Source organism: Drosophila ananassae, chromosome 2R (assembly GCF_017639315.1).
Source record: "Drosophila ananassae strain 14024-0371.13 chromosome 2R, ASM1763931v2, whole genome shotgun sequence".
NCBI lineage: Eukaryota > Metazoa > Arthropoda > Insecta > Diptera > Drosophilidae > Drosophila > Drosophila ananassae.
In genome coordinates this window covers 25301779-25328205 of record NC_057928.1, presented here as the reverse complement: position 1 = coordinate 25328205, position 26427 = coordinate 25301779, and the positions used below count along the sequence as shown (strand labels likewise).

General features: G+C 41.1%; 3 protein-coding genes across 5 annotated transcripts; 1 reads left to right on the top strand and 2 right to left on the bottom strand.

The window, feature by feature from the left end:
- Positions 1–903: 903 nt before the first annotated feature.
- On the top strand, positions 904–1921 carry LOC6507645 (cold shock domain-containing protein 4). The gene is made up of 4 exons (XM_001956029.4): positions 904–1043; positions 1104–1370; positions 1443–1489; positions 1571–1921. The coding sequence occupies exons 1-4, from the start codon at positions 984–986 to the stop codon at positions 1689–1691; spliced, it is 495 nt and encodes a 164-aa protein (XP_001956065.1). The 5' UTR covers positions 904–983; the 3' UTR covers positions 1692–1921.
- Positions 1922–4031: 2110 nt separating this feature from the next.
- LOC6507412 lies at positions 4032–5276 on the bottom strand. Its single transcript, XM_001956030.4, has 3 exons — positions 4944–5276; positions 4383–4522; positions 4032–4310 (listed from the first exon to the last, which is right to left on the bottom strand). Exons 1-3 carry the CDS (start codon positions 5011–5013, stop codon positions 4173–4175), a joined length of 348 nt encoding a protein of 115 aa, XP_001956066.1. The 5' UTR covers positions 5014–5276; the 3' UTR covers positions 4032–4172.
- A 1701-nt stretch (positions 5277–6977) lies between these two features.
- Positions 6978–17796, bottom strand: LOC6507411 (transcriptional repressor scratch 2). Of its 3 annotated transcripts, XM_044714791.1 has the most exons (4): positions 17464–17796; positions 16834–16992; positions 14186–15398; positions 6978–12665 (listed from the first exon to the last, which is right to left on the bottom strand). In XM_044714791.1, the coding sequence occupies exons 3-4, from the start codon at positions 14679–14681 to the stop codon at positions 11317–11319; spliced, it is 1845 nt and encodes a 614-aa protein (XP_044570726.1). In that variant the 5' UTR covers positions 14682–15398; positions 16834–16992; positions 17464–17796; the 3' UTR covers positions 6978–11316. The 3 variants fall into 3 exon arrangements, with proteins under 3 accessions (XP_044570726.1, XP_001956067.1, XP_014765223.2); XM_001956031.4 differs by lacking the exon at positions 16834–16992 and having other exon boundaries at positions 17464–17794; XM_014909737.3 differs by lacking the exons at positions 14186–15398; positions 16834–16992; positions 17464–17796 and adding an exon at positions 12753–13083.
- Between the last annotated feature and the right edge of the window lie 8631 nt (positions 17797–26427).

Here is a 26427-nt window from a genome sequence, read left to right as displayed (position 1 = left end):
ATAGGTCCAGGATCCTGGACTCTGATCCTTCTTAGCTGCGATCGTTCTGACGCAGTTCAATTAAACCATTATTGATATTTATATTTGCTAAAGGTAATGAAATTGTCTTACGTATACCATGTATTAATCAAATGGCAAAGGCCATCGTTCGTAAATTAATCTTATACACAAGCGGTATTATTAGATGAATTATTGTACAATTAGCTCTCGTAACTTATATAAATATATATATATAAACTCGTATGACTAGTTGCCAAAAAATTTAAATGCAAAAGTGAATTACACGAACTCACTAAAACCACAAATTGAAATTGAAATGAACCTACCTATTTATGTAATTGTACATGGTTTGCATGACGAATAATAAAATATTTACGATTATCAAATTAATTGAAATATATTCGTATCGGAGTTTTAATATTAAAATAAATATTTCGGTAGTTCATAATTGTTTTATTTTAATAACTTAGTTCTCAACCGAAAGACTTCACACAGGTTTTTATATTTGAAAGTGGCGGGCAGTGTAACAGTGCTGCCAGACTATGCCTATTTTCATAACCGTTTCGGACTTGCCACTTTTATGCGACTAAAATTTAAAATTATATTTCAAATAATTTTCGTTTCAATTTATAATTTTACACATTCCATTGCGTTAATATTTAATGTATTTTCCTTTGTATTGGAAGAATAAATGTTTTTCAAAATAATATTAAATTAGTGGGGCGAAAAGAATAGCATACTTTTTGGAGTAACGTTTCTTGGCTTATAAGTTTCTTTTGTTAATATTGACCTGATTTTTTTAGAAAATGAAGCTATTTATTGTTTCTTAAAACAAAAAAAAGTGAGTCATCTCATATTTAGTGATTCATTTTGATATTTAGTGATCTAGTTTTTAAAACACCTGTGCGAATCAGATGAATATATAAGCTTCTGGCTTCAGTGCATCCAAACCAGTGCAGGATTAGCATCTGTCCTTAACCGATATGAAGTTATTGCTATCCCTAGCTGGGTTGGGATTAATATCCCTGGCCTTCGGTCATGGAGTAAGCTTAATTCTTTATAGAAAAAAGTACAACAGTTTTAACTGATCAATCTTGATTTAGAATCCTTGGGAGCAACAGCCTACGCCACCTGTGAAAAAGATTCCCGTTCCAGTACCCGTCCCAGTGCCTGTTCCTGTACCTGTTCCGGTGCCTATTAAATCCGGTGGAGGAGGCGGAGGAGGAGGCGGTGGCAGTAGTGGTGGTGGAGGAGGAGGCGGCGGCAGTGGCGGAGGTGGAGGTGGCGGCGGCGGTGGAGAAATTGGAGGCGGTGGTGGTGGCGGCGGCGGCAGTGGCACTTGCCCGAGACCTTCTCCCGAAGCTTTACGGGTAAGTAGGCAAATAAAATAAATCCTTCAGCCGCAAACGGCTTAAAATTGAGCTCCGATCTTTCCGTTGCAGTGCCTCCGGGAATGGGCCTGTCAGTACGTCATCCGCCTGGATCTGCGGTAAGTGTCAGCTTCCGGCTCGTTTCTTTTGGATACTCTTACCCATTTATATATATATTATGTATATATTTGCCTTGACAGCTGCCTGCTCACTTTAAATGGTAACCCATTGCTGGGCAATCTCATTTCCATACCGGGTATCACCGGCGGCGGCAGTTCCAGTGGCGGTGGTGGCATCTTGGGTGGTCTGCTGGGCGGCTAAAATTGGCCCCGAAGCTGGCGAAAATGTGTGCACATTAAATCCAATAAAAAAAGGGCTCACACACAGGGAGAAAAATGATTTTAAAGTTTTACTTCTTAATTGAAAAATGTTCTTTAGAAATAATGTCTTAAGAATGATTTGATTTGTTTAGCAATAATTTGGTTTTAAATGTAAAACATTTCAAGATTTAATTATATTTTAAAAATAAAGAAATATTTATGGAAAGACAATGTTCCTTTAAAGTAAATCGTATCCTTGTTCTAATAAAGACTCTTGTTTAATTTTATTTTTTTTAACCATTATGTCTACCCCCAATTACAGGTGACACCATTTTTCGTCCAGTGCACAAGTGTCATTGGAATTGGATGGAATCGAATTTCGGTCGAGGGTGGCGGTGGCGGTGGCTGGGATAGGATATTGTGACACCCGGATTGGAATTGCTGCTCCTGTTAATGGCCAACCAATAATCCTTAGTATTGGCATTGGTGTAAAAATGGCGATAATCGCTAGCATAACCGTTAACTTGATTATTGTTTAAGTGGCACGCAATTAAGCCGGGCAATTCTCAAATTAGCCTGGATGGCTTCGGCCATCTCTACCTTTTTTCATCTTCTATGTCCGCAATTGAACTCTGGCCTTTAACTCTGGCGATAGGAGGTGGTGGTGGTGGGTCAGGTGGGAGGTGATTGGGTGGCTAGGTGGTTCGGTTGGGACTTTAAAGTATTGGCAGCTAGCGAGCAGCTTGCGGAGAAGCTTGTGCTTGTGCTTGTGCGAATAAAGTCGCAAATCATTGAAGCATATGCAATTATTCATTTTGAGGTTGAATGCGCTCGAACGCACACAATGATACAAGAACACGGACCTGGCAGCCTTTGCGTTCGAACCTCCATATATATATATCTCTGTATATATATGGTATATGTCCATATCTATATGTTTATCTGTATCTGTGTGTGAGTGCAGTCGGAGCTAAAGGAAATTTAAATTCAGGAGCAGTTCCTTAAACGAGGATGCTCCATAAAATTCGCTTTTACTACGCATAGTTTTTCTTACCATCTTTGGAAGCTTTTTTTTTGGCCGTTCTGCTCTCTGTTTGCCTTGCTTTTAATGCCCTCTTGATTGCAGCCTCGTTGGGGTCCCTTTTTGGGGGGCAGAAGACAGATATGTAACCCCAAACACCACCCACTTGCCGGGACACTCCATCTTGGTTAATCCATCACTTGCATCCACAGCTCAATAGTCTGGGACCTTCCAATTTCCTTTGCCCTTTTATAATTAACTTTATGTGTATGTATTTAGTTTTATTGCTCGTTAGACAGCCTGGCTCAGAGACAATGAAACAACAATTTGTGATCGCCCCCCAATCACCCAGATCCCCAAGACCTCCCTCGCTCCCCGCCTCGTCCAGTCTAGCAAAGAATATCCTGCGGTGGCCTTTCCACAACGTGTGTAGGCCATTTTGGAATTTTACTTTGCCATCGTCATTGGCGCACAGCCGTTGCCATTATATTAATTACAAACGTTTGCGCTGCCACAGCTTCCAGTTTCCTGAAAGTCCCTCGCCCCTCCATCCCCCTGTTGACCCGCTCGAGTCCTGTCTGTGCCTGGTTTTCGTCCTGTTTTTTGGGGTCCACTCCCTAATGGGCACAACAAGTAAATCACACACAAAGCTCTAAGGCGATTTCAGCGACGCAATCGAGGAGACGAAACCGAAAGGACCAAATAATTTCCATTGAATGTGTGAAACTCTGCGCAGCTCTTAACGAGATCTGGTTGGGTCTCTGGCTGGAGGTCCTGCTCTGGGGTCCTGGCCTCCGTCTCAGAAATTCATTTAAGCGCGCCAGACACGCGTCCTTTCCGGCTAGTGACGAAAGCTGGAGTGGCAAGTGGGGGTGTGGCTTTTAACGACTTCATTTTCACTGAAACTATTTGGCACATTGACATTGCATCTTTAAGATAATTAAAAACAATATGATAAAATAAAAAAAAAGTTTAATACGCTTGGGTGATTTAGAGGAGGATATTTAAATGATTCTGAGAGTTTCGTTTTAATTCAAAATAAAATAAAAACCTTGATTAATATTTAATTTTCGTATGTTCTTTGCTTTGCAAAATATGAACCAAATTTCTTTTAAGACTTTCATAAATCTAAATATTTATATTCTTATTTGTTGACCCTTTTTTTATTTGCACACACTTATTTGTTTAGCTTTTAAATCAAAAGTCGCTTATCTTAAATCAACATTTTCACTTACCTTGAAATTCATCACTTACTTTGAACAAAACCAGTTTCACATTCACTCGCAAGTTTAAAATAAACACTACACACTCTGGCCAAAATTTGTTTTCTTAACATTTATATTTATTTTGTATTTAAATATTTTTACATCTCTTTGTCGATTTCGGCACTGCCCATCGGGCAAGGGCTACTTCTTCAGATGGGATTAACTTTGTAAACTAAAAGAAGTTTCCATTTAGCATTTATTCCTCCTTTGTCGCTCCTTTGATGGCATCAAAGCTGGCAATATCCGATTCCGTTGAAGTAGGAGGCGGAGATGTTGCGGAGGATGTGGTGGTCTCCAGAGTAGTTACTTCCTCGGGTTGTTGGGTGACCAGGTTCTGAATAAAGGGTTTTTTAAGCTCATCTCCATAAAGGATTAGGGGCATATTTTTCTTTTAAAGCGAAATTACCTCAATGTCCGGCGACTTGGACTGGCCCTCCTTGAAGGCCTCGGCCAGTCCTGGATGGATTTCGCTCAGGGGCTCATCCCCGTGACGGATATAGACGGGAACGTGACCTTTGCGGGGCTCCAGCTCCTGGTAGGGTGCCGCTGGGGAAAATTTAATTACAGTCCATTAAATTATGTCGCCGTGGTTGTTTCTGTTGCTGTTTCTGTTTCTGGACGCTTATCAGTCCGGTAATCTGCCTCGCGCCTTGGCTATGACATACACCCGGAAGCCTTGAATCACGGCAAAGCGTAATTATGACTAACGAGCCGAGTGGCCAAAAGCAAAAGCAAACTGCAAACACAAACACTCGCCACACGACTCGTCACGGCTCCCCTTTCGGGTACTACGCCCCTGAAACTTTAGTTCTGGCGCTCGAAAACCTGTTTTCTCAACTCTCATCCCAAAACAATAGATGCGAATATTTTACAGCAAATGTGCCATAAATACTAAACATATAACGCTCGTTAAAGATTATAAATTGCATTCCAGTTACCATTAAGTATATCTTAGCCGTAATCTTACCCTCGATAGCCAGCAGACCCAGAAGCACCAGGAAAATTATATTTATCAGGCAGATACTGGTCTTGACCATGGTCTTAAGATTTCGTTAGTTTCTTCCGGCGGCTCTTTCTTCAAACTGCGATCAACGCGACTCCAGACTCGAGACTCAGGCTAGATCGTCCAAAAGCGAAGCTTAAATCCGACTCAATGCGGGGAAACTTTTGCCGGGGCCAATTACTCATGGACAGCAGCATCACTACACTTGGAGAAAATATCCACTAATAGGTTTTTAATTAAATTTTTGGGGGTTTACAATTAAAAGATATTTATTTCAGATTTTCATTATTTTGACTTGCGACTTGTAATGAGTGAGGCAATTAAAGGCATTGTATTTATTACAGTTTAAAGTGTTTAATTTTTAAGCCCAGCTGGCAAACTCATTAAATATGCACTTGGAGAAATTTTACTAATATTAATGTATTAATTTAGTGGGGGTGTTATAATGTAGGGCACTATGTACCATTTAAGAGCTCTATTGCTAGTTCCAGAAGTTTTTAAAGAAGCCTTGTTCTTCCATTGGGGTGCCTTGTTGTCTGCCAATCTCCTTACAATTAAATCTATATATTTTTTCTCAGTGCAGCCGCCACAACATCGAAATGATGATGGCTCTGATGATGGCTGGTAATGAAGCTGTCGGCGAACTTTTCGAGCTGTGGCAGGGAATAAAAAGCTTTGGGGCTGTAAGGCAATTGCCGGAGTTTCTCTTGTTTTTGTTTGGGGGGTTCTTGGCAGGGGTCGTGGTAGGGTGTGGGAGTTCTAAACCCAGCATTTAGTGGCCTGTGGCGTTGCCACTTCTATCGCTCTCCGTGTTCTTCAAATTCAAACATTCCTCTTTTTTCTTGTTTCAAATTAATTGGGTCGTTAGAGAAGCCATTTGCGCGGGGTTCGTCTTTTTTTGCGCCCTTCTAGTTATTTTCATTTTTTTTTTCCTCCGCACACACTCTTTGAATTGTTTGCCCACTTTCGTTTTTGTTGAGTATTCAAATCGAGAAATTGCTGACATCTGTGGATGAATGCCGCGGGTGGGTGGCGCCAAAAAAAGAATCAGTAGCGGGTGTAGGGGTCGAACTGCACCGGAGAATGTCGACCGGAATACGGATACGGAATACAAGTACTCGTATCTATCTGCCTGCGATTACATTTTTCAATGCAAGTGAAGAGGATTGACAGGATACGGCAAGGATGGGTTGGTAAGTGGTGTGTGGATGGGTGGATGGGTGGAGGCCTGAACTTGTTTGCCCGCCTCAATTGTTCCGCGTCCTTGATACAATTTCATTCTGATTTCGGCATTTCACATGTTCCTCATGCCCCCCGCCAGTCTGCAGATTTCGAATCAAATTGTTGAGCAAATATTCAACAGAGTAAATATGTTTATGCCGAATCAAGCAATTTCATTTAAACACACTCCACATGCGAGGCACTTGTCTGAGAATGTGAGTATCCCAGTGAGTGTGTGTGTGTGTGAGTATCTGTGTGAATGCCTTCGAGTGTGTTTGTCTGCGACCTCTTCCCTTCAGATTTCCATATAATGTATTGTGTAAGCCCACGTCAGCTTGTTGACTAAGCTCTCTCCTCCCACCACCCACCATCCAACACCCACATCCCCACCCACCGTCAGGTGCAATACCAGGTACTCCTCTTCGTTTCGCAATTGATTTAAATCGGCGATGCATAGTTTATTAGTTGCGGAGTGAAGTAATTTGCCCTTAAAACAAAGGCAACTTTGCAGTCCGTCCACCATGCCCCCCTGAAGTGCAATTAAAGTTGTTTTTAATTCCAATGGCTATTCAATTAACTACCAGGGAATCAATTCCCTATGGGGTTTAGTAATTAATTCGTGTTTACGAACCTCACAGGTCACTGAAACAATTTCTGTGGTATATTAAAGGATTAATCATTATATTTATTTTAAAACTAAGAATACTTACTTTCCAAAGCCCCATGAAAAATCATAAAAAAACTTTAGAACTTTTCTTTTTTCAGTTGTTTATTTAATATTTTTTATGTATGTTTATTTCCGAGGTTCTAGAAATAGTTACATGGCTGCACTAGTGTCTGGGTGTAGCTGTTATAACTATATATCTACATTTTATAATCCATCGTCCCACCATGTCATACTCTTCTGGGGTTTTATGTTTTTTTTTTTGTCTTTCTGCTGTTTTGTATTCTTTTTGAGTGTGTTTCCACATTGGATTCTTCTGTGTGATTCTTCTCTGGCTTTCTTTCACTGGCTACGTTCGTGTAGATTATTTTAAGAATGGATTAGCTTCCTTTTTGGGATATAATAGGTTATATTCTCTACATATTTTGCCATAAAATCGCATGAGTATGTCTGTAGTTGTCGGTTAGTGTTGAGTCTAAGAGCGTGTGGAGGGTTATTTTATAGCTATAGGTAATAGGTATATCTCGGATCATCTAGTTGTGTTTATTAAACTCCTACGAAAGCTGAAACTATCTTTGAACATTCTCTAACTAAAAGTAGAACAAACGAACGAACGAATCTATAAGCTTTTTTGTCTTGTTTTGTGTGTTTCGTTTTTTTTGTTTTTTTTTTTGAAAACGAAAATCCGTGAAAATTCTCCTTTTTTGGGGCAACGCCTTAAAATCGCTGCCATCCATCGAGAGTGGGCGTGGCATTGTGTATGTGTGTGTGAGAGAGTGTGAGTTTTGTGTTCTGCATGCATACATATGTATTCTATGTTCTATATAATCGTTAGCTATATATTCCTGTACGGCAGGACGAACAAGGACCTGCCGACATGTGGTCATTGAGTATATTACTTGAATTGATCTTGATCTTGAGTTACTTGAGGGTATTGAGGATTCCTATCGTCTTGCTTTGGAAAAAATTGAGTTTCAATTCGATTCGATTCGATTCGGTTTATGGTGTATATATGGTTATGTTTATGGTTCGCTGTAAGCATTTATATAAATAAGTTAAATATGTATACTTATATACGTGGTTGCATATATGCCGGTATGTATGTATATATATTTTTAATGAAGTATACAATATATTGCAATTTTAAATGTATATAACTGTTCAAGTCTTTTTGCATCTCTAATATATGAATATATAAATTAATATCTTTACGTTATTCATCATTCATTTTATAAAATATCTCATCCTTCGATTTTTGCCCATCATTATTGTATATAATAATCAAAATTGAATTGGTGTCTTTTTTTCATTTTGAAAACATAGACGCTTCCATGGAATTGTGTATGTGTGTGTGTGCCAGTCGTTTTTCCAATTATTTTTTTTAAGTGTATAAACTAAGCTCGAATGCTGTGAGAAAACTATTAATTGCATTTATATGATCAGAAATGCTGAAAAACCTTTTAAACATTTTATAAACATATTGCAAAGCTGTATTGAAAAAGAATTTTTTGGAAATAAAGTTTAAAAATTCATATTTTTAAAACCGAAAACCGACTGGGTGTTAGTTTTTCTTGGGATCCAATTGATATTTGCAGGTATTTGCAGGGAACTAGAATTTGTATTTTTGGGATTAATTAGCCGCGTGTATAAAAACAAGATTTTTGTGTAAAAATATTTTCTTTTTTAGAATTTTTTCATTTTTTCCTTCTTCAAAAATGTTTTTTTTTTTGTAATTTTTGTCATTTAGTTTCACGTTTTTTTTACTTTTTGTGGTGTATAATGTGTATAAATAAATCTTACTCATAAATAAATCAATTAAACGCTCGCCTCAATATATAATCTATTTATATTCGTAATTATTTCATATATATTTTGAATGTAAAATTGCAAATCACATAATTGTTACCACTACTGTTCAATGGAATTTCTTATATAAGTTTTTTTTTTAATTTTTTATTTTTATTTTTGCTTTTCTCGGTTTGCTTTTGTTGTTGGTTTTTGCTTATGTGTATATAGGCATTTAATGCTATTTAAAACGCTATCAATAATCATCAATAAAGCCATGCATAAACACGATTTTCATACTATGGCCCTATAAACAATGCACATAGCACTCTCTGGTCTAAATTCTAAACTTCCCCGATATTCTGCTGCTATATATGCTGCTATATATATAGAATGCGACAATCGGCCATGATTTCTATAATCTCGCTATATAAAATTGTGGGCGTACAAGTGTGAGTGCCTGTTTTTTTTTTTAGTTTTGGTTTTTATAAATTAATATTTTGTTTTTCTTTTTGGGGATTTATAATTAATGGTTTCTTGCTCGTTGTATAATTAAGTTCGAATGGTTTTCAATATTTTGTTGTTACTTTGCATTTACTATTATTAATTTCGATATAAAACTGCCTCTTTTAAATATATTTTTTTTTTTGGTAATATATGTGTATATATATGCTTTAAAAAATAACCTCTATCAGCGTCCGTCTCCTCGTTCCATCAATTCTTAAATTATGAAATAATTGTAATTGACAATATATAATTAAATTGTTTTTAAGTTTACTCTTTTGGGTTTTTGGTTTTTTCGGTTTGCCATTTTGCTTTTAAGTTACTCGGTTTTCGGAATAAAAACTACGCATAAAATAAATACATATTTGTGTATATATCAATACTTCTCGATTTGTAGAATTACAAATTTTTACCTTTATTTATATAGTTAATATTATGCTTAATTTCTTCGTTAAAAACTATGTCACTTAAGTTTGGAATTGCTTTTAGTTATCATTTGTTTTACAAGTGCGTCATCTCGTCCTCTACATCTACAATCAACCTTGATTTTTTAATTATTTCTCAGGGGAGTATTCTTTATGAATATGGTAGGTTTTTATAAGAAACCTTTGGCTGGGCCAAAGCTTGAGGGGATATTGCGGGAGATTTTTGGATTTTGGGGTGCAGGGAGATTCGTTTCTTGTATAAAATGGTTTAATTTTATTTTTATTTTATGTACATGAGTCATGGGGTCTAATGCTAGTAATAAAATAACTATTCCGTAAGTACTTTTTGTTGCTGTGTATGAGAATGTCTTAATTTGGGGTCGGATGCACCGCCTAATGCTTGCTTTGTAATTGTCAATTTATAAATATTTCATATTTCGAATGTATTTTTTCTTTTTGTTTTTTATTTTATTATTTATGTTAAGTATTGTCCTTGTGATATGTTTCTAAATTGTTTTCATTCATTAATTTTAATCATTTCTAAGTAATTGAAGTAGTTGTCTGTTTATCGAGTTTAGAGCATAATATGGAAGTAATCTCATCTTAAACTGGTTAGAGTTGTAAAGTTGTTTCATTAAAATTGTTCGACGTTGGAGTATATATCATCCGATCTGATCTGATTTCCGATTGCTACTTGTCCATTTGAGTACGGTTAAAAAGAGTCTAAGAGCAAGAGATACTTTATATAATATTGTTGTAGTTGAGGAGTTGCAGGAAGTGCGACGATAAGTTCACTATTTGATTAGTTTTTTTTTTGCTAAGATTGAACCCCGAGCCTTATTCGCCGATCGAACTGGATATATATCATATATATCTGGAGGCTTGTGGCTACTGTGTGTGTGTGTGTTTCGGGTGTGTTTTGGGTGTGTTCTTGGGAGGGGTGTATATAAACTCTAGAGCCCTAAAACGATGCCTAAAAGTAGATATTTTTTTTTTACCAAAAAACATGCAAATTGGTTCTGCTCGCTAGGTATTATTCTTCATATAGGTCATATGTATACATATATATATATTTTTTTTGTTGCCTTTCCCTTCATCCTTTCCTCATCTGTATATAATGCTTATTTGATCTGTGTATATATATATATATATAGAATTTCTACTTATGTTCCATAATATTCGTTGTGTCGGATTTTTACTATAAGTTACGTTTTGGATTTCCTTCTCAAACCTTTTGTTTTCTTTGTTCGCCTTTCTTTCCTCCTCATTCCTCAATTGATTTTTGAATTTTTAGCTTTTAGTTTTTAGTTTTTGGTTTTTGGTTTATGTTTTCGGTTTCGGTGAAAGTTGCAACTTTGGAGAGACTGGATAGTTCAGATTATAAGTGGGTAGATATATATGTATATAGGAGTTTATATAACTGCTTGAAGAAGTTCCTATTCAGAGAGATAGAGAGAGAATTGAGATCCATTTCTGCTGCATTCCTTCAATTTAATGAACTACTCCGCTAGTAAGCCTTTTTCTAGACTAGATTTTAATTTTATGATTTCATTTCTTTGTTTTTTTTTTGGTTTTTGGTTTTATTTTTACCATTTTAGGCTTTTTGTTTGCTTTGTTTTGGTTTTAATTTGATAAGGGTGCTCGAGTATTGCTTTTAGGGTTCTGGTATTAAAGTATTTTGAGTTTTTGGGTATCATCTGAGACAGAGCTGAGCCTAGGCCTCGACATTGGCCTCGGCCTAGGCCACCACAATGTCCTGGCTGGTCTCGTCGCTGTCCATCTCCAGGTCGTCCAGGTCGTCCTGCTTGCTGCTCAGGTTATCGTCCTCCTCCTCCTCCTGATCCCCGTCCACGCTCTTGGAGTGGCCAACTCCAATGGCCCCGGTGTCGCGAAGGCAGGCCGACTCCAGGTGCTTGTTGAGGTACGACTTCAGGGCGAAGGTCTTGTTGCAACGGTGGCACTTGAAGTTCTTGTCCCCCGAATGGGTCTGCATGTGGGCCCGAAGATTGGAGCGATCGGCGAAAGCCTTGCCGCAGTGGACACAGGCGTAGGGCTTCTCGCCGGTATGGGAGCGGAGGTGGCCCTGCAACAGCCACGGGCGGGAGAACAGCTTGCCGCAGATGTCGCAGCTGTGCGAGAGCTTGTGCGTCAGCAGGTGCATGGCCAGGGCCGGCATGGAGACGTAGGCCTTGCCGCAGGTATTGCACTTCTTGGCGGACTGCGAGTCCAGGGAGCGATGGGTCTGCTTGTGGCGTGACAGGTTCGAGGAGGTAGCGTACTGCTTGCCACACTCGCAGCACTTGTAGCAGCCGCGCTTCCGCTTGGCGTAGTTCTCTCCGCTTCCGCTTCCGCTTCCCGACGATGAATTCCCACCAACTACGGGGGTAGACTCTGGTGGCGCGACCGCCGGCGCGGTTGCCACACTCTTGGGCTGCTCCTGGCTCTTGGCCTTGCTTGCCTTGGTCCTGCCGTCGAGCATGTTGAGGCACATCTTCTGGGTCGAGTTCCTCGGCGGCAGCTGCTGCTGGTTGGCGGCCACCTTGCCGCCCCAGTTGGGTATCCCCGATTCCGAGGAGGAAGACATGTCGATGTCCACGTCGGAGCTGTGGTCCGAGTTGGGCGGCGTCAGAGGCGAGCACTGGTTGGCAGAGGATCCTGGGTCCCCGGATCCGTTCATCAGGTCGTAGGAACTGCTGCCAATGAACCGGATCGTTGACTGCGGCGACCGACGACTGGAAGCGCTGCTGTTATGGCTGTGGCTGCTGTTCGATATCTCCTGGATCTCCGGGCTGCGCAGCTGCTGCTCCTGCTCCTGCTTCATGATCGTGACCACGCACGGCGGGATCAGCGGTGGCAGACTCTGCGACAGCGACAACAGATCGTGGGCGGCCTCCGTCTCCTCGACGCTGCGACCTCGGTATATCGAGGCCGCAACCACTTGTTGCTCCTTCGCGGCTCGCTCTCGTTCCCGCTTCAAGGTCACCGGCTCCGGTTGGCGGGGCAAGCCGCTGGCGCTCGCCGGCGGGGCGTAGAATATGACCTTGCCATCCTCTGCCGGAGCTCGGCCCACTGGACGGCGCATCGACACTGTACATGCACATAATACGAAAATGGGAATTAAAATCTAGAACCAACAACCTACCATCACAGAGAATATTGTTAGTAAGAACTGACAGTCGAGGGGCTGGTTATCACAGGAGTCCAGGTTATCTTGAGTGTCACAGGGGCTTTTCAGGCTCATTTTGCTTACGAAAAAGAGGTTTCCATCAAGGGTTTGACAGAGGATTTGACAAGTGTCACTCGAACTTGTTGAGTTTTCGGTCTGCAGTCTAGTGGGCAGGGCTGATAAGCCCATTTATCGACACTAACCAGGGCTGCCTCAGAAACCCTGAGCTTTTGTTTTTTTTTTAACACTGTACAGCACCGCCATTAGAGAACTGCATTTCAAAATGGAGTAATTCAAACTCGGAAGTCGGTAACTAATTCACTAATTAAGGAATCTACTTGAAACTTTTCATTCCTGATGTTTTAATTAAAATCTAGCCCACCTGTGGACCCAAAAAAAAAACGAAACCAGCAACCTGAAACTTGAAACCTGTGGCTCTGACTCGGACCATGTTTATTGAAATTGTTTGCTCTGTGTGTTGGGTGTCCTTTAAGGACATACGGCAACCAATACACTTGGCCAATGGAGGGTGCGTGTGCCAAGTGCAAGTCATAATCTGGGTGGTTACCAGGGAATCAAGGAAGCAGTAACCATAACTGCACATTTTGACATTTTATGGCCCGCTGACGGAATATCCTTGCTTCTGACCTGTTACGTTCTCGGTGCTCGGTTTCTCAATCGATCCGACGACGACCCCCTGAGCGCCCCGAAAGCCACACCACCACCCACTGGCCACCCGCCCTGCCAGAGGCAGTCAATGCCGCTTGTTTGCATTTGCTTTCTCCACTTGCTTTTTTTTTCTCTGCTTTTCCTCAAGAGCAACAAGCAACGACATCGACAAGGAGGCTACCAACGCAAACATGGAAAATGCCAACATACGCTAAAAAGATTAGCTAACGGCGACAATGTCAAACACGAGCGCTCACTCTGGAGTGTCAGGGTGGTCGGGTCGGGCTGGTGGCTGGTGGCTGGTGGCTGGGGGGATTAGGGGACGGACAACAACAGGGGGTCAGGGGTCAGGCAAAACGAAGGACGGTGGCCAAGTGGGTGGCCATAAAATGGTTGAAAGTGCCGCTGGCTCTGCACCGAGTGGCGTTGGAGTGGAGTGAGACGGAAGCCAGGCAACCTGGCTACTAAAAATAAATACGAGTACACAAATCGTCGCAGCCACCTGTTCACATTGTTGTGACGCAACTTATGAGGGGTTGGGGGTCAATTGCTGGAGCTGGCAACAATTGGAACAATGGCTATACCTTTGGGGGAATGGCTTTCAAAAGGGTCCTGGTATTATGGGGTACCCCAAAAAGGATTCTTTAAAAAGGGTATCCAATTGTAAGCAATATACTTTAAGTTGGAATGTTATTTTAGGGGTTCCAAAATACTAAAATATCGTTTTTTCAAACAAACACTAAGCAAATTTGGATGCTCCTCTAAGACTCACCTGAGGATGCCGCTGGTCCTGCCACTGAGGCAGTGTGGCTGGAAGCTGTGGCTCCTGCCCGCCGCTGCTTCTCCTGCTTGGAGGAGTTCATCTGGACCAGTGACTGGGCGGCAGACCACTCCAAGTGCTCACACAGCTCCTCCTCCTCCACATCCTCGTCGTCCTCCAGCTCGATTATCTCCCGCTTCAGCACAGACCGCGAGTTGCGCTTGGCCAGGGATTTCAGGGGCAGTTTGTGGGCCACCTGGTTGCCATTTCCGTTGGCGTTTCTCAACACCGAGCTGGCTGTAACTGGCGGCGGCTTATCCTCCGGCTTGCGAATGCCGGGGGTCCTTGGCTTCGGACGCCGCCAGCTCTGCAGGTCAGCAGCTCCGGGAGCAGCAGTGCCTACTCCGGATCCTGCCGGCGATCCGGCTGCCACATATTTCTTGCTGGCACTCGCATAGGCAATCGTTTGGATCTTGTTGCGATTGGGCAGTATAAAGTCCACGGACATGTTGAACGATTTAACGGGTCACCGTTGCCCTTGCCGCACGCCACAGATGCCAGTTGCCAGCTTGAAGCTTCCGGCAATCACAATTCCGGGGGATCCCCCGCTGGTTGTTTGTCTTGGTTTTTGCGGGTTTCTTTTTTTGTGTGGCTTTTGGGGTTGATTTTGTTTTTGGTTTCGGGATTCTTAAGCTTAAATATTTTTGTTTTTTTTGGGTTTTTTATTTTTTTATTTTTATTATATTTGCTATGTAGATGTAGCACAACCTTCTTTGACGTCTGCAGTTTAAAATGCTTTAGCTTTAGCTTTGTCCCCGTTTTTTTTTTGTTTTTTTTTTTTGTGTTTTTGGCCGAACCGTAGTCGTAGTTTTGGCCCTTTTCTCTACTTCAACTTCAACTTTGACATTGACATGAGTTGCCTCGAGAGTTTCGCTGCGGTTGCTCCTTCAGCTTTGATTCCTTTGCCCCAATATTCTTGTTGTTGTTATTTTGGCCTTTAGCTCGCCGGATGGCTGGCATCCTCCTTCCACACGGTGGATCCCCCTGCCACATCCGCTATAACGCTGGCCAAAGATTCACTTTTTGCCACAATTTGAAGGTATCTGGCGTTCGTTGTTGCGTTGCTAGTTGCAGGTTGCTAGTTGCTGGTTGCTGGTTTACTGGTTTGCTGGTTGCCAGTTGCAATGCTCCTTTGCCGTTACCGTTAGCAATCAAGGTCCTTGTTCTGCAAGAGCAACGAAAGCAAAGGTAAATTAAATTGATGTTATTTACCGGTAAGACACTGCGAGTGAGTCACATTTACATGCAAATGGTCGGTGGAGCCATCTCAAAGGCCAAAGGACAAAGGACAACATGCGTCTTATTAAAATCGAGAACCCTTGTCTAGGGTGAGACTTTCGGAGTGTTTGTGTTTACTTATTTTATACCCAAACTTTTGCTCTCTTCTTCCCACTCACCCTTTCGAAATCTTTTCTAAATATTTAACAAGACATCATGACAGATAATAAATCAGAATGGCTTTTATTTGTTATCTTGATTTACTTTATTTTGCTTTTAAGAATGGATCATAAATAATTTTACAATTTTTGGAAATAATATTTAAAAATAAATCAATAAAAATATATGAGTAATAAGGAGAACGGAAGCATATCCTTTAAATTGCAACCCGGAAATCAGATATTAAATAATTCAGAATGGCTTCTATTTCCTATCTTGATATATTTTTTTACTTTTTAGAATGGATTGTGAATATTTTAACAATTTTGAGAAATAATTTTTTATAATAATAAAAATATAATAATAATGATAAGGCTTATATTTGTTAGCTTGATTTTTTTGTTTTTGGCTTTGAAGATATGTTTTTTGCCAAAAATAATAATTTAATTAAAAATATGAAATATGAATAATAAGAAGAAACCCTATCCTTTAAATTGCAACCCCGGAACCCTTCCTTGATAACACCCCCCGTGTGAAACACCAAAAGTGAGTACGTGATAACCCCTGTACGGGGAATCAGCACACCATGGAGTTCTTTTCCCCCATAAATTACGGGTAAATACTCTATGGCAACCATTAACCGTTCTGGGCGCCACTTGCCGCCTCCAGTTCCCGGCCACTTTCAAAAAGAATCCACTAAAATTGCATAATTTAAATGGCGATTAAAGGGCGAAAACTGTAAACAAGTTCCTGCAGTGGTTGCCAGTCATAATATTTACATTATAAATGCAGAAACCGCCGTGCAATCAGCGAAAGAGACAGGACATCGCCCGCAGGGGGCATGTGGGGGTTGGCTGGGCGTGCGACGGGGGGTGGATGGTGTTGCGAAGAAATTTGCAACACTTGATTACACTTAATTGATAAATTGTTATACTTTTTGCACTAAATTGCACGGTTTATACACGGTCGGGCAGTTCATTTTCCGCACTTCAGTTCAGGAAAAGCGATTGAGCGAGAGAGAGAGAGAGAAAGTATGGCGGTGTGGGGAGGTGGACTGTGGGGAAAAGGCTTCCATTGGAAGGTGGCGCACACGCACGCACACAAAACTATCTATCCCTATCCCACGTTTAAAAATGGCGCATACACTCGCTGCCATTGTTTAGGAAATGCACTGGCCGAGATTGTTCTAATTGGAATTGCACGTTTAGGAACTTCTTTCATACCTTATAAACTGAAAAGGAGATTTATCACATGATTTGTTTTGGGGATTTTTTGAATTTATTGGTGATTTTTAAAGTTAATTTCCGTTTTTCCGTTCGTTGTTTCAGCAACAACAACTTGTTCACTCTGCACTTGTCGAATGTTTTGTGAATTGAAATCCACTGAGAGAGAGAGAGAGCGATAGAGAGAGAGTAGAAAGTGGGGAGAGAAAGCGCACTCGCTGCTCGGGATAACCAGAGCCAGAGAGAAAGCAAAGTAGCGAGTACATGCAACAAATAGTCAACTGTTGGTTGCCTTAGCCTACCTCACTGTACCACCCACCACCCACCTCCCACCGAATCTCGCACTCTCTCGCACGCTCTCTGTTTCCTTTCTCTCGCTTTCTCTGCACATAAACAATGCGAGATTTTTATTGCATACTTTGCAGCTGCAACGACTTATACACACACACAGCACTTTGTCACATGCAACACGAAATCGGAAATGAAATCATGCATAAATCTACGGATAAAACTTTATTAAATCTATATTCTCTAGGGGTACATTTTACAAGGGGCATGCAGGAGATTAAAACCGGACTATATACTGGATTATATGGTGCTACGGGCTATATAGGAAGCAACTCGCCGTACTCGCTCTGATTTGTGAGGCCTGCCAAAAGGTGTTGTATTTTTTTGCACACACACGGTTTTCGACGTTTTTCTTTCTTTCTTTACCACCGATTCATAGATTTCATATTCAATTTGCACTTTTTTGATTTGGATTTTTTGACGAATTCTTTTGGACTTTAGTTTTATGTGTATTTTACAGTTTTTATTATTTTATTTGCGTGGCGTGTGCGGTGTTAAACTATGGACTTGTGTTTTTGGCCTGCCGCTGTGCGTCAGTTTTTGACGTACCACTCCCTTCTACTGTGCGCTTCGCATTCGCAGCTTTTCGCTGGCTCTGCCGCTCACTTTGGTGGCTATATCCACACACACACACACACATGCGAATATATATATATATATAATTTACAGCGAGTGTGCGTGATTTCGGGTCAACACCGACGCACCACTTTTGGGCAGTGGCACGGGGTGGTTTGTTGCTTGGAAACTTTGTTGTGGGGCCTAAAGGGGGTTCCTCGTCTATCGTTTTGTATCCGGCACTGATAGTTTCTATGGCCTATAGTTAGTGAACTATAATTTCCCTGATTTATGGCCCGCGAGATCGATATATACCGCGTCGTGGCCCCACACAAAGACACAACAAGTAGCCAGCCAGGACCACCCTCCCCACCCACTCTCTCTCGCTCACTCGTGCGGGCGGAAGACGACACATGCAACAACCCCAGGAGAATCTGCGCAGACGCAGGCACTGCCAGTTTCTCTCTTTTAAAACTACCGAAAATTCCAGCGAGTCACCCATACAGTGACAGCAGACAGATCCTGGCACGAACTCGTGCCACACACACTTGTGGATTGCCGAAAATTATGCAACAGCACCGCATTGAATGAGGGGTGGTGGTGGTGCCACCGGGGGGTGGCGCACGGCACACGGATCCGGGAAGAGACCGCCGCTCGAAAGCCGGGGGTGTGTTTTGATGTCTGCCACTTGGCTGCCTTGGCACGGCGCTGGGTTAAAAATACCAAAAACAAAAAAAAACAACAAAAAATAATAATAAAAAAAGCTCGAAGCCTGCAAAATCCACAAGCAGGAGATCCCAAGAAGGGCAACCAAAAAAAAAAGACTCAGCCCCAGCTTAGAAATAAATTATGAGCTGCTCCAGCTGTAAGCGTTTAATTTGGTATTGTTTTCATTCTTCGGTTTGGCCTTTATGGTTTCTCCTCCTTTTTCCCTTATTTTTTTTTTTTGACCAAATATTTTGGGCATTTCTCTTTTGCATAGTTGACAACTGAAACTTGCTCCTTGCCTTGTCCTTTTTAACGTTTTGAGGTTTTGGGTTTATTTCGTTACGTTTCGTTTGGTTTGGTTTGGTTTGGTTTGCTTCTGTTTGCACAGGCCGAATCGAAAAGGGGCCGCAGGACACACGACATGGGACACAGGACAGGACACAGGGCACACAGAGAACAGCCGCAAGGACTCCATGGCCCGTGGCCCATTATTGCCCCCCTTGGCGATACCAAAAAGGACCCACTCCATCTCCACTCTGTCGTCCCCTTGGTCCCTTGTGGTTGCTGTTGTTTTTTTTTCTGCGGCAGTGGTGGTGTATTGGCGGTGGTGCGGTGGTGATATTGCCGCTGCCACCGCCGCCGCCGCCGTCGCTTCTGATGCTGCTGCGTTGACATCAGCGCTTCCGTTGCGGGCTTCCTTATTATTCCTGTCACTAAGCCGCCCTTTAAATTCGCAATGAATGCCAAACAGCGAAACAGTTAAATATTTTTTTTCCCTTGCCATCATTTTTTTGCCTGTTTTTGTTGTATTTGGTCCTGTTTTGTTTCGGTTTCGGTCCCAGACCGTTGTTGTTCGAGCCACGGAAGTGCAACACCATCCAACCATCCAAGCCAGCCAACCGACCGACCGACCCCGAGCAGACCGGAACAGGATGCACCCGGAGAAAATATTGTTCGGCCGGATTATTGCATAATTTATTTTTTAAATCCACATACAGAAATCCACATTTGTGGGAAAAACTGAAAAATAAATCTCTCTATGATTCAGTCACTGAAAGGATTTATAGATTAATTTTTATTTGAAAATATTATAGATGCTTTGCTGTAAAAATAAATAATTAAATCTTAATTTAAATACTACAAACACCTATGACTAACATAAACCCCTTTAAATAGTTGGAGATTTTTTGAAAAGTGTCTTGATTTTTGGGGTCGAGGCAGTGCCACTGGGACTGGAAACGGGAAACAACCGCAAGGTTGCCCCGGCCAAAGGGTTGCTGCTTCTGATTCTGCTTCTGCTTCTGTTGCTTTTGCCATTGAGTTGGCACTGATATTGTGATGTCCTGATGTCCCCATGTCCTGCCGCGCTTCATCGTCATCGTCGGTCGCCTTCGCGGTTACATTGACCCTTTTTCCATAGACTCTTTTGTGTTTTGTGTTGCCGCTCCATAGGCTTTCTTGCCGTCAACGCTAATGGAGCTTAAAAAGTTGTCAAAGCGGCGCGGGTTTTATATTTTAATTTCAAAGTGCCAAAATAGAAAATGAAATGGAGCAGGAAACGGTATGCGGGATGCGGAATGCGGAATGCGGATTGCGGAAGGGTTTTCATTGGCCCTGGGAACTGAGAACTGAGGAGTGAAGGAACTGGGGGAAGTGCCATCATCAAAAAGGGCTCGGGAAATAAGGCATCAAATCAACTGTATTCTGTCATCGCAAATCAGACGCAAAGTGAAGTACAACAAGAACAAAAAAGCAAATAAGAAAATAAAAAAGAAAAAGGACCGTCTGGTGGCTAGAATATTCATCGTGGGTTGCTGCCGGAGCCCAACTCCTGTTGCCGCATTTATTGCCATATGCTGACAGTGTTGCTCGCGGCGGCCAGTCGGTGGCGATGGGGGCCAATTTGAGCTGTCATAAAAATGTACAACAACTGGCTACAAAGCAAACAATGCGACGAGTGCCAACAGCAACAGAACTGGAAGCGGCAGCAACACCCACACACCCAAACACTCAGTGGCAACAGCAACATCAGCAACAACTATAGCAATGGCCGCATTCAGCAATTGTGCAAACAAATTGCTGTTGCACTTTACTTTTATTTTACGAGTGCGAATGCCAGAGCTTGCTTCTTTTCTACGGTTACACTGAACACAAAGAGTGGTATTAAGTTGATTAATAAATGATTAGTCAATCATGTCTTTATACATCTAAGTAATACCTCTTTTGAAGCGCTGTTGGTATGGGGTTTAAAGATCTTTATTCTTCATTCTCCATCTTAAAATGATATATTATTTGGTAAACTAATAACGCTTAATCTTTAAAATATAACTATTTTGTCCTCAAATCTATAACATTTAACTTATATTTCATTTTGTTAAGAATCCTTCAAAGTAAGAATTTATTCTAAGATCTACTTTCCATTCATGACTTTCCCTTCAAGCCTACTATTTTCTTTGTGTAGACTTTTTTTCTCATTTCCCGGTTTCGTTGACGGACCAAGGGAGTCCTGAGTCCTGCCAGGGTCCTGTTGGCGTTCTTCTGCTGTTTTTTTTCCTTTCTCCGCCCGCTGCCCAATTTGCATTTTACTATCGCTGCAGGTTTTTATAGTTGTTGCTTTTGCATTTGCTCTTACTTTTTGATGCCTCACTCGGGTTCTCCCATCCCATCCCATCCCATCCCATCCCATCCTGCTACCAGTTTCCAGTTCCCTGTTCGCAGTTCTTCGTTCTGGTTCCTGGTTCTGGTTTTATTTGCGGGCCGCAATTTTCCTGCCTCCATCCGGCATCATCCTGGTGCTCATCCTTCGCTTTTTGTGGAATTCACTGGTCATAAAGTTTACTTAACATGCCGCTGACGCTTTAGTATTTTTTCTCCTGTTAAACTTCGGATTGCAGAAGTCAAGTTCCTTGCCTTTCCAGATGGAGACATGTACAAATACATATACTAATATAGGACCCAGCAAGGACACAGTAGACGGATTGGAGTTACTATATATGTAACTCATGTATGTGGCCGAGCAGATAGCCAGACACATCTCCGACTTTGGACGGCATTTCTAATGCGGTCTGTTATGGTTCGCCATCAATTATATCAATTTCTGGGCGAGAACTTGAAGTAAACAAAACCACTTCAATGGCGGCTACTCAACTTGATTAGTTTGATCAAGAGGTAGCTAGATTCTGGTCAGATTTATTGCCCAAGTGCAGCTCTGAAATATTTGTGAAATGCATTCATTTCCAAGTAATGGAGTGGCATGGTCAAGGTATTAAAGCAAGTGGATTTATTGCAGCCACATGTTGAATTTTTCAACAATTATATTTCATTGGATGCATTTTTAAGGAGGTTTTAAATTCTCTCATAACTTGGCTTTCAAGAAGCGTTCTATTTCTGTCTTTATTGACCATCTGTCTCATTTATTTTATTAATATTTCTATCCTTAATTTTTAATCATACCCTCCATTAAAAGGATATGAAATGATCCATTACTCACACATTTTATTCTTCAATCAAATTTGAAACCTGTTTCATAAAGAAATGAAGAAATGGAAGGATCGTATTCGTATATCTTTATGGGAATCTCTATCACTTGAGTGGTATCCAAAATCAAAAACCCAGTCGAAACGAGCTGGCAAAACAGTCGTAATCCATATTCCCTCAAATTCCTTTTTAATACAGCCAGCAAATTCAGTAAAATATAAACAATTTACAACCATGCCACTTGCTGAGGTGAAATTTATTCAAAGTCCCATTCAATCGCGATGCCACTAAGCTTGCTCACACGGTGCTTTGATCCCCTCGCCTTCTATATATCTCATGGGAGGGGGCCGGGGCTGCCCCGGGTTAGAGGATGAGTATGGGTTTTCCCTTTTTCCGAGCGATTTACGAGTCTGGTCTGGTCCTGGGCCTGGGCCTGGGCCAGGTCCTGCCTCAGGTCCTGCTCCTGTTGTATCCTTCTCCGGATTCCATCCCTGTGCACTTTCGCAGTAACATTTTACAACATTTGTATTTATTTGGCGTCATGAGTTTAAGATGTTGTTGATATATGTTTACCGTTGTGTGACACACACACACACACACACACCCAGCCAGCCAGCTACACCCAGAAAAAGTGGCAACTGCTGCAGCTACACATAAGTAAATTAGGATTTATGCTTTGTTCTATTTGAGCGCTGCAAAGCCATAAACGATTTTTTATGCACAGCCACTTGCTTTTGAGTTTTTTGTCGACAGGATGGGGGGCTGTGGAGTGGCATGGCTGGGAGGGGTATCTAAGGAGCAGTTCGCACCTTGCCGAATACGATTTACGACTTGGAGCATGTGAGAACGTAAAATTGTTATAAATTTGCATGTGCAGAATGCGAAAGAAGCTCGCACGGCCATCGCTCTAGTCGCAAGGCAAGAGGACTCTCACTCTGAAAAATAAAATGGTTTCGCAATTGCTGTAAAATTTAGTGATTTGCTGTAAAACTAACGGCCATCAAAATTTTAAATTAAACAACCAACGTGAAATCATTCAAAACATTTCCCAAAGTCATTTATGTTGGAAACTGAAAAGTACGTTTTTATGAAAGTAAGCTTTAACATAAACTATTTTATTAGAACATCTAAGAGGATATTATAATTTTCCACGATAGAAGATATCTTATTTATATAGATTCTTGATCAAGATCATCTCGCCAATCTGTCTACTTTGTAAATATGCCTATCTATTCTCGATTTAAAGCTTACGGCTCTAGATTTTGGTACTAAAAATAAAATAGTTTTAGTTAAAATTGTCCATCCTTCAATAGAATCTAAAGCAGAAACTTTTTAAATACTTTTTGAGAGCATAGTTTGGCCATTTGGGAACCGATTAAAAACTGACTACCATTTATGGACTGCATTCCCTTTGCTTTAAAATCAATCCCCTTTAAAGAAGGATAAACAAAATTAGAATCCATTTTTGCCCAAAAACTGTGATTTTGCGCAACCCCTTTAAAATTTTGAGAAAATCAGCTCAAAAATGTTATTAGAATTGAATCCCAGATAAATGTAATCAAAAAGATAAGAACGGGAAGGTATAACATTCGTCTATTGAACAAGTATTATCTGAGTTATGCCTTAATGAACAGATCCTTCCTAAAAAGATTAGCCAAAATCTCTTCAAAATAAATCTTTTTTCCTTTAAATCTTGTATCAATAATAGATGAAAGCCATAAGAAATGTAAATAAATGCAAATATTTTTTTTGAGTGCTTAAACAAGTAGCTGGAAACTCAAAGTTGAGGAGGCAATAAACCCAACTTACGGCCAAGATCAATCGCAGCGGCTTGAGGCAGTTAATGGCTCATGAAACTGAACAACAGAGCACTCTCCGCCAAATCGCCGGATGACAAAGGAGCTGTTCAGTTCAGAGGATTTTCATAGGAAGTAGGAGGGATAGGAAGGAAGTTGGTGGGAATATTAAGAGGGGGAGTGCCACCCACTAGCGGCAAGTGAGCGTAATTAATGCCCTGAAATTTATCAAGCTGCATTAGGGCAATGAATGAAACCTGTAACTCATTTTGTCACTGAAAGTAAACAACACAACACAATGCGATGTAAACTGTTGCTAAGCCATCGCGTGTGTGCATATGTTCTTGTTCTGAATGACAGCACCGAAAACTTTTTTACCTTCTTTATATATATTCATATATATAGGTATATAGACTTACTTTTTTGGTTCTTCCATCAGGCGACAGTTTAATTTTTCCCCGTAACCCGTGACCCACATGGCCGCTGACACCCCGCGATGACGCAAATCTTAAAGAATTCCCAGCCCTATATAGTAAGATGTTTGCCGGCAGATAGTCCCCACTGGATTAATGCTGCCATAATTCCTGCCTGCTGCCTTGTGCCTTGTGCCCTGTGCCTGCAGGGGAGTGGCCCCCAGTAGTCGTGTGGCCTGGAGTGGAGTGGAGAGTTCATTTAATATATCCGATAAAAGTATTTGCAATAAATCCTGTAAAAGCTAATGATTAATTGCTCTGTAGCTTTTAACGTCAACGCGCATACTAGGCACGGATTGTGTGTCAGACGCCAACAGCGAAGGCAACAAGGACAACAACAGGAAGAGGGAGCAACAACAATAACAAAAAGGTTACAGGGACAACAGCAACAAAACCAAAAGTGGCAGCGACATTGGCCAATGTGGCGTATGAGTAATTCGACTTTGACGCCGAAACGCCGCGCGTGGTTTTGCCTACAGCCACACACCCACACACACATAGAACCAATCTGCCACTCACACTCACACACACACACACTAACACATACACTAATACATTTGTCTTTTGCCTCTAGTGTATGTTTCATGTTTTGCGTTATTGTCGCTTCAAGTAAAAACACAAAAATATTTATTTCAAATGAGTCCTGTGTACAACTGGGGACTGCGGAAACTGGTAAACAGAATGCTTTCTCTGGCCACGCCCCCAAAACGCCCAAAAGGCTATACCCTATAAAAATAGAGGGTATGATAAGAATTAATTTAAGTAGAAAAGAGTTTTTTTGCAGTCTTTTTTTTGAGTTTAAATTACTCATACATTTTATGATAATCATATAGTGGCTATTTTAATAAATAATTATAAGAACTTCTTAAGAATCTTCATGTAACATTTTGTAATTTAAAATTTATGTTATTTTAAACCTCTTACGTAACTTTTGTTCAAGTAAGTTTAAATATTTTTTAAATATAGTTATTACTTGAAACTAAAACAGAAACTCATTGAATACATTGCTTCCACAATACACTTAATATTTCCTTTTTATCTAGAAACTGATGTTGTGGAGACTTTTTAAATTAAATTCCTAGAAAAGATAGTTCTTTCAACTGTAAAAAATTTAAAAATATTTGTAAAACTTTATTTGTCTAGGAGAAGAGTATCATCTATCACATTTCTCTGTCAAACCAATGACAGAAATAGTTTCAAAAGTATTTATCCAAAAAAATTGAAATACAAAATGTCTCAAAATTATTGAAGCCTTCTAATATGTTTATTTTGACCGAAAAAATGCTGTGGTTTATGTTCTGGGCTCTGGGTACCTCTCAAGTCGTTACTTTCATAAAATACCGAAATGACTTCCTTTTTTTTGGGGGGGGAAATTCTTTTTCTTTTTTCGGTGGGTGGCGAAAGTTACTTTAAGGGGGATGGTGGGCTGGCCCGATGGCTGGCGCCTTTTCTGTGGCTGGGGGATTGGGTGAAAGACAGCATTTGCCATAAATTGTGAAAGTGTCAACGAAAGGCAAAAATACGCACACACTCACATAGAGAAAGAGAGCCAGAGGGTAATACATACCAATGCAGATGGGAGTCACACGCACGCACGCACTAAGGGAAAAAACAATACTAACGACATACAAACAAACAAATCTATACTCATTTGGGCGCAGTGTATAGTCCTTGGTATTAGTGACTCTGTGTGGGTGTCGGTGTGGTGGTGTGGGGAAGCAACACGCACGCATATTTATTTTGAACACATCTTTTTTTGGCCCGCTACAAATGCGTTATATAAATACGCAGGGAAATAAATGTATAATATATATCGAGATGGGTATAACTGTGTGTAGGGGTGGGTGTTGGGGTGTTCCAGTGTTCGGGTATGTGTGTATGGAATGGTATTCCATAGATTGCCTTACATACTCACGCATATTGTTCTAATCAGTGGCAATGTCCTGGCCTTCTTGGCCTTCTCGGCCCAGCCTGGCCAAGAATGTCAATTTTTGTTTTTTGCCTAATTTATTTTGCCGGCATTGGAATATTGCTTCACCCCACCAGGGGGTGGTTTTCATCCTTCTCCCCACCGCTTGGAATTTGACACCCAACAGGCTCTCATGGCTTCTGTCCTGTTTGGTGGTCCTGATTATTGTCATGAGCCTTTTCCTCCTTGGCTTCAAATAAATTCCGACAGTTTGAGATTTTTTGCATAAGGATTTCGCCGGTCCTGCCGCTGACATCTCTTATGGAAG

Excerpts from the sequence above, each read along its gene's own strand:
- LOC6507645 (XM_001956029.4), top strand. The coding sequence starts at position 984 with ATGAAGTTATTGCTATCCCTAGCTGGGTTGGGATTAATATCCCTGGCC. Across the intron at positions 1,044-1,103 it reads CCCTGGCCTTCGGTCATGGA|AATCCTTGGGAGCAACAGCC; the intron begins GTAAGCTTAATT and ends ATCTTGATTTAG. Across the intron at positions 1,371-1,442 it reads CTTCTCCCGAAGCTTTACGG|TGCCTCCGGGAATGGGCCTG; the intron begins GTAAGTAGGCAA and ends TTTCCGTTGCAG.
- LOC6507412 (XM_001956030.4), bottom strand. The coding sequence starts at position 5,013 with ATGGTCAAGACCAGTATCTGCCTGATAAATATAATTTTCCTGGTGCTT. Across the intron at positions 4,523-4,943 it reads GGGTCTGCTGGCTATCGAGG|CGGCACCCTACCAGGAGCTG; the intron begins GTAAGATTACGG and ends AATTTTCCCCAG. Across the intron at positions 4,311-4,382 it reads CCAAGTCGCCGGACATTGAG|AACCTGGTCACCCAACAACC; the intron begins GTAATTTCGCTT and ends CCCTTTATTCAG.
- LOC6507411 (XM_044714791.1), bottom strand. The coding sequence starts at position 14,681 with ATGTCCGTGGACTTTATACTGCCCAATCGCAACAAGATCCAAACGATT. Across the intron at positions 12,666-14,185 it reads AGGACCAGCGGCATCCTCAG|TGTCGATGCGCCGTCCAGTG; the intron begins GTGAGTCTTAGA and ends GTGCATGTACAG.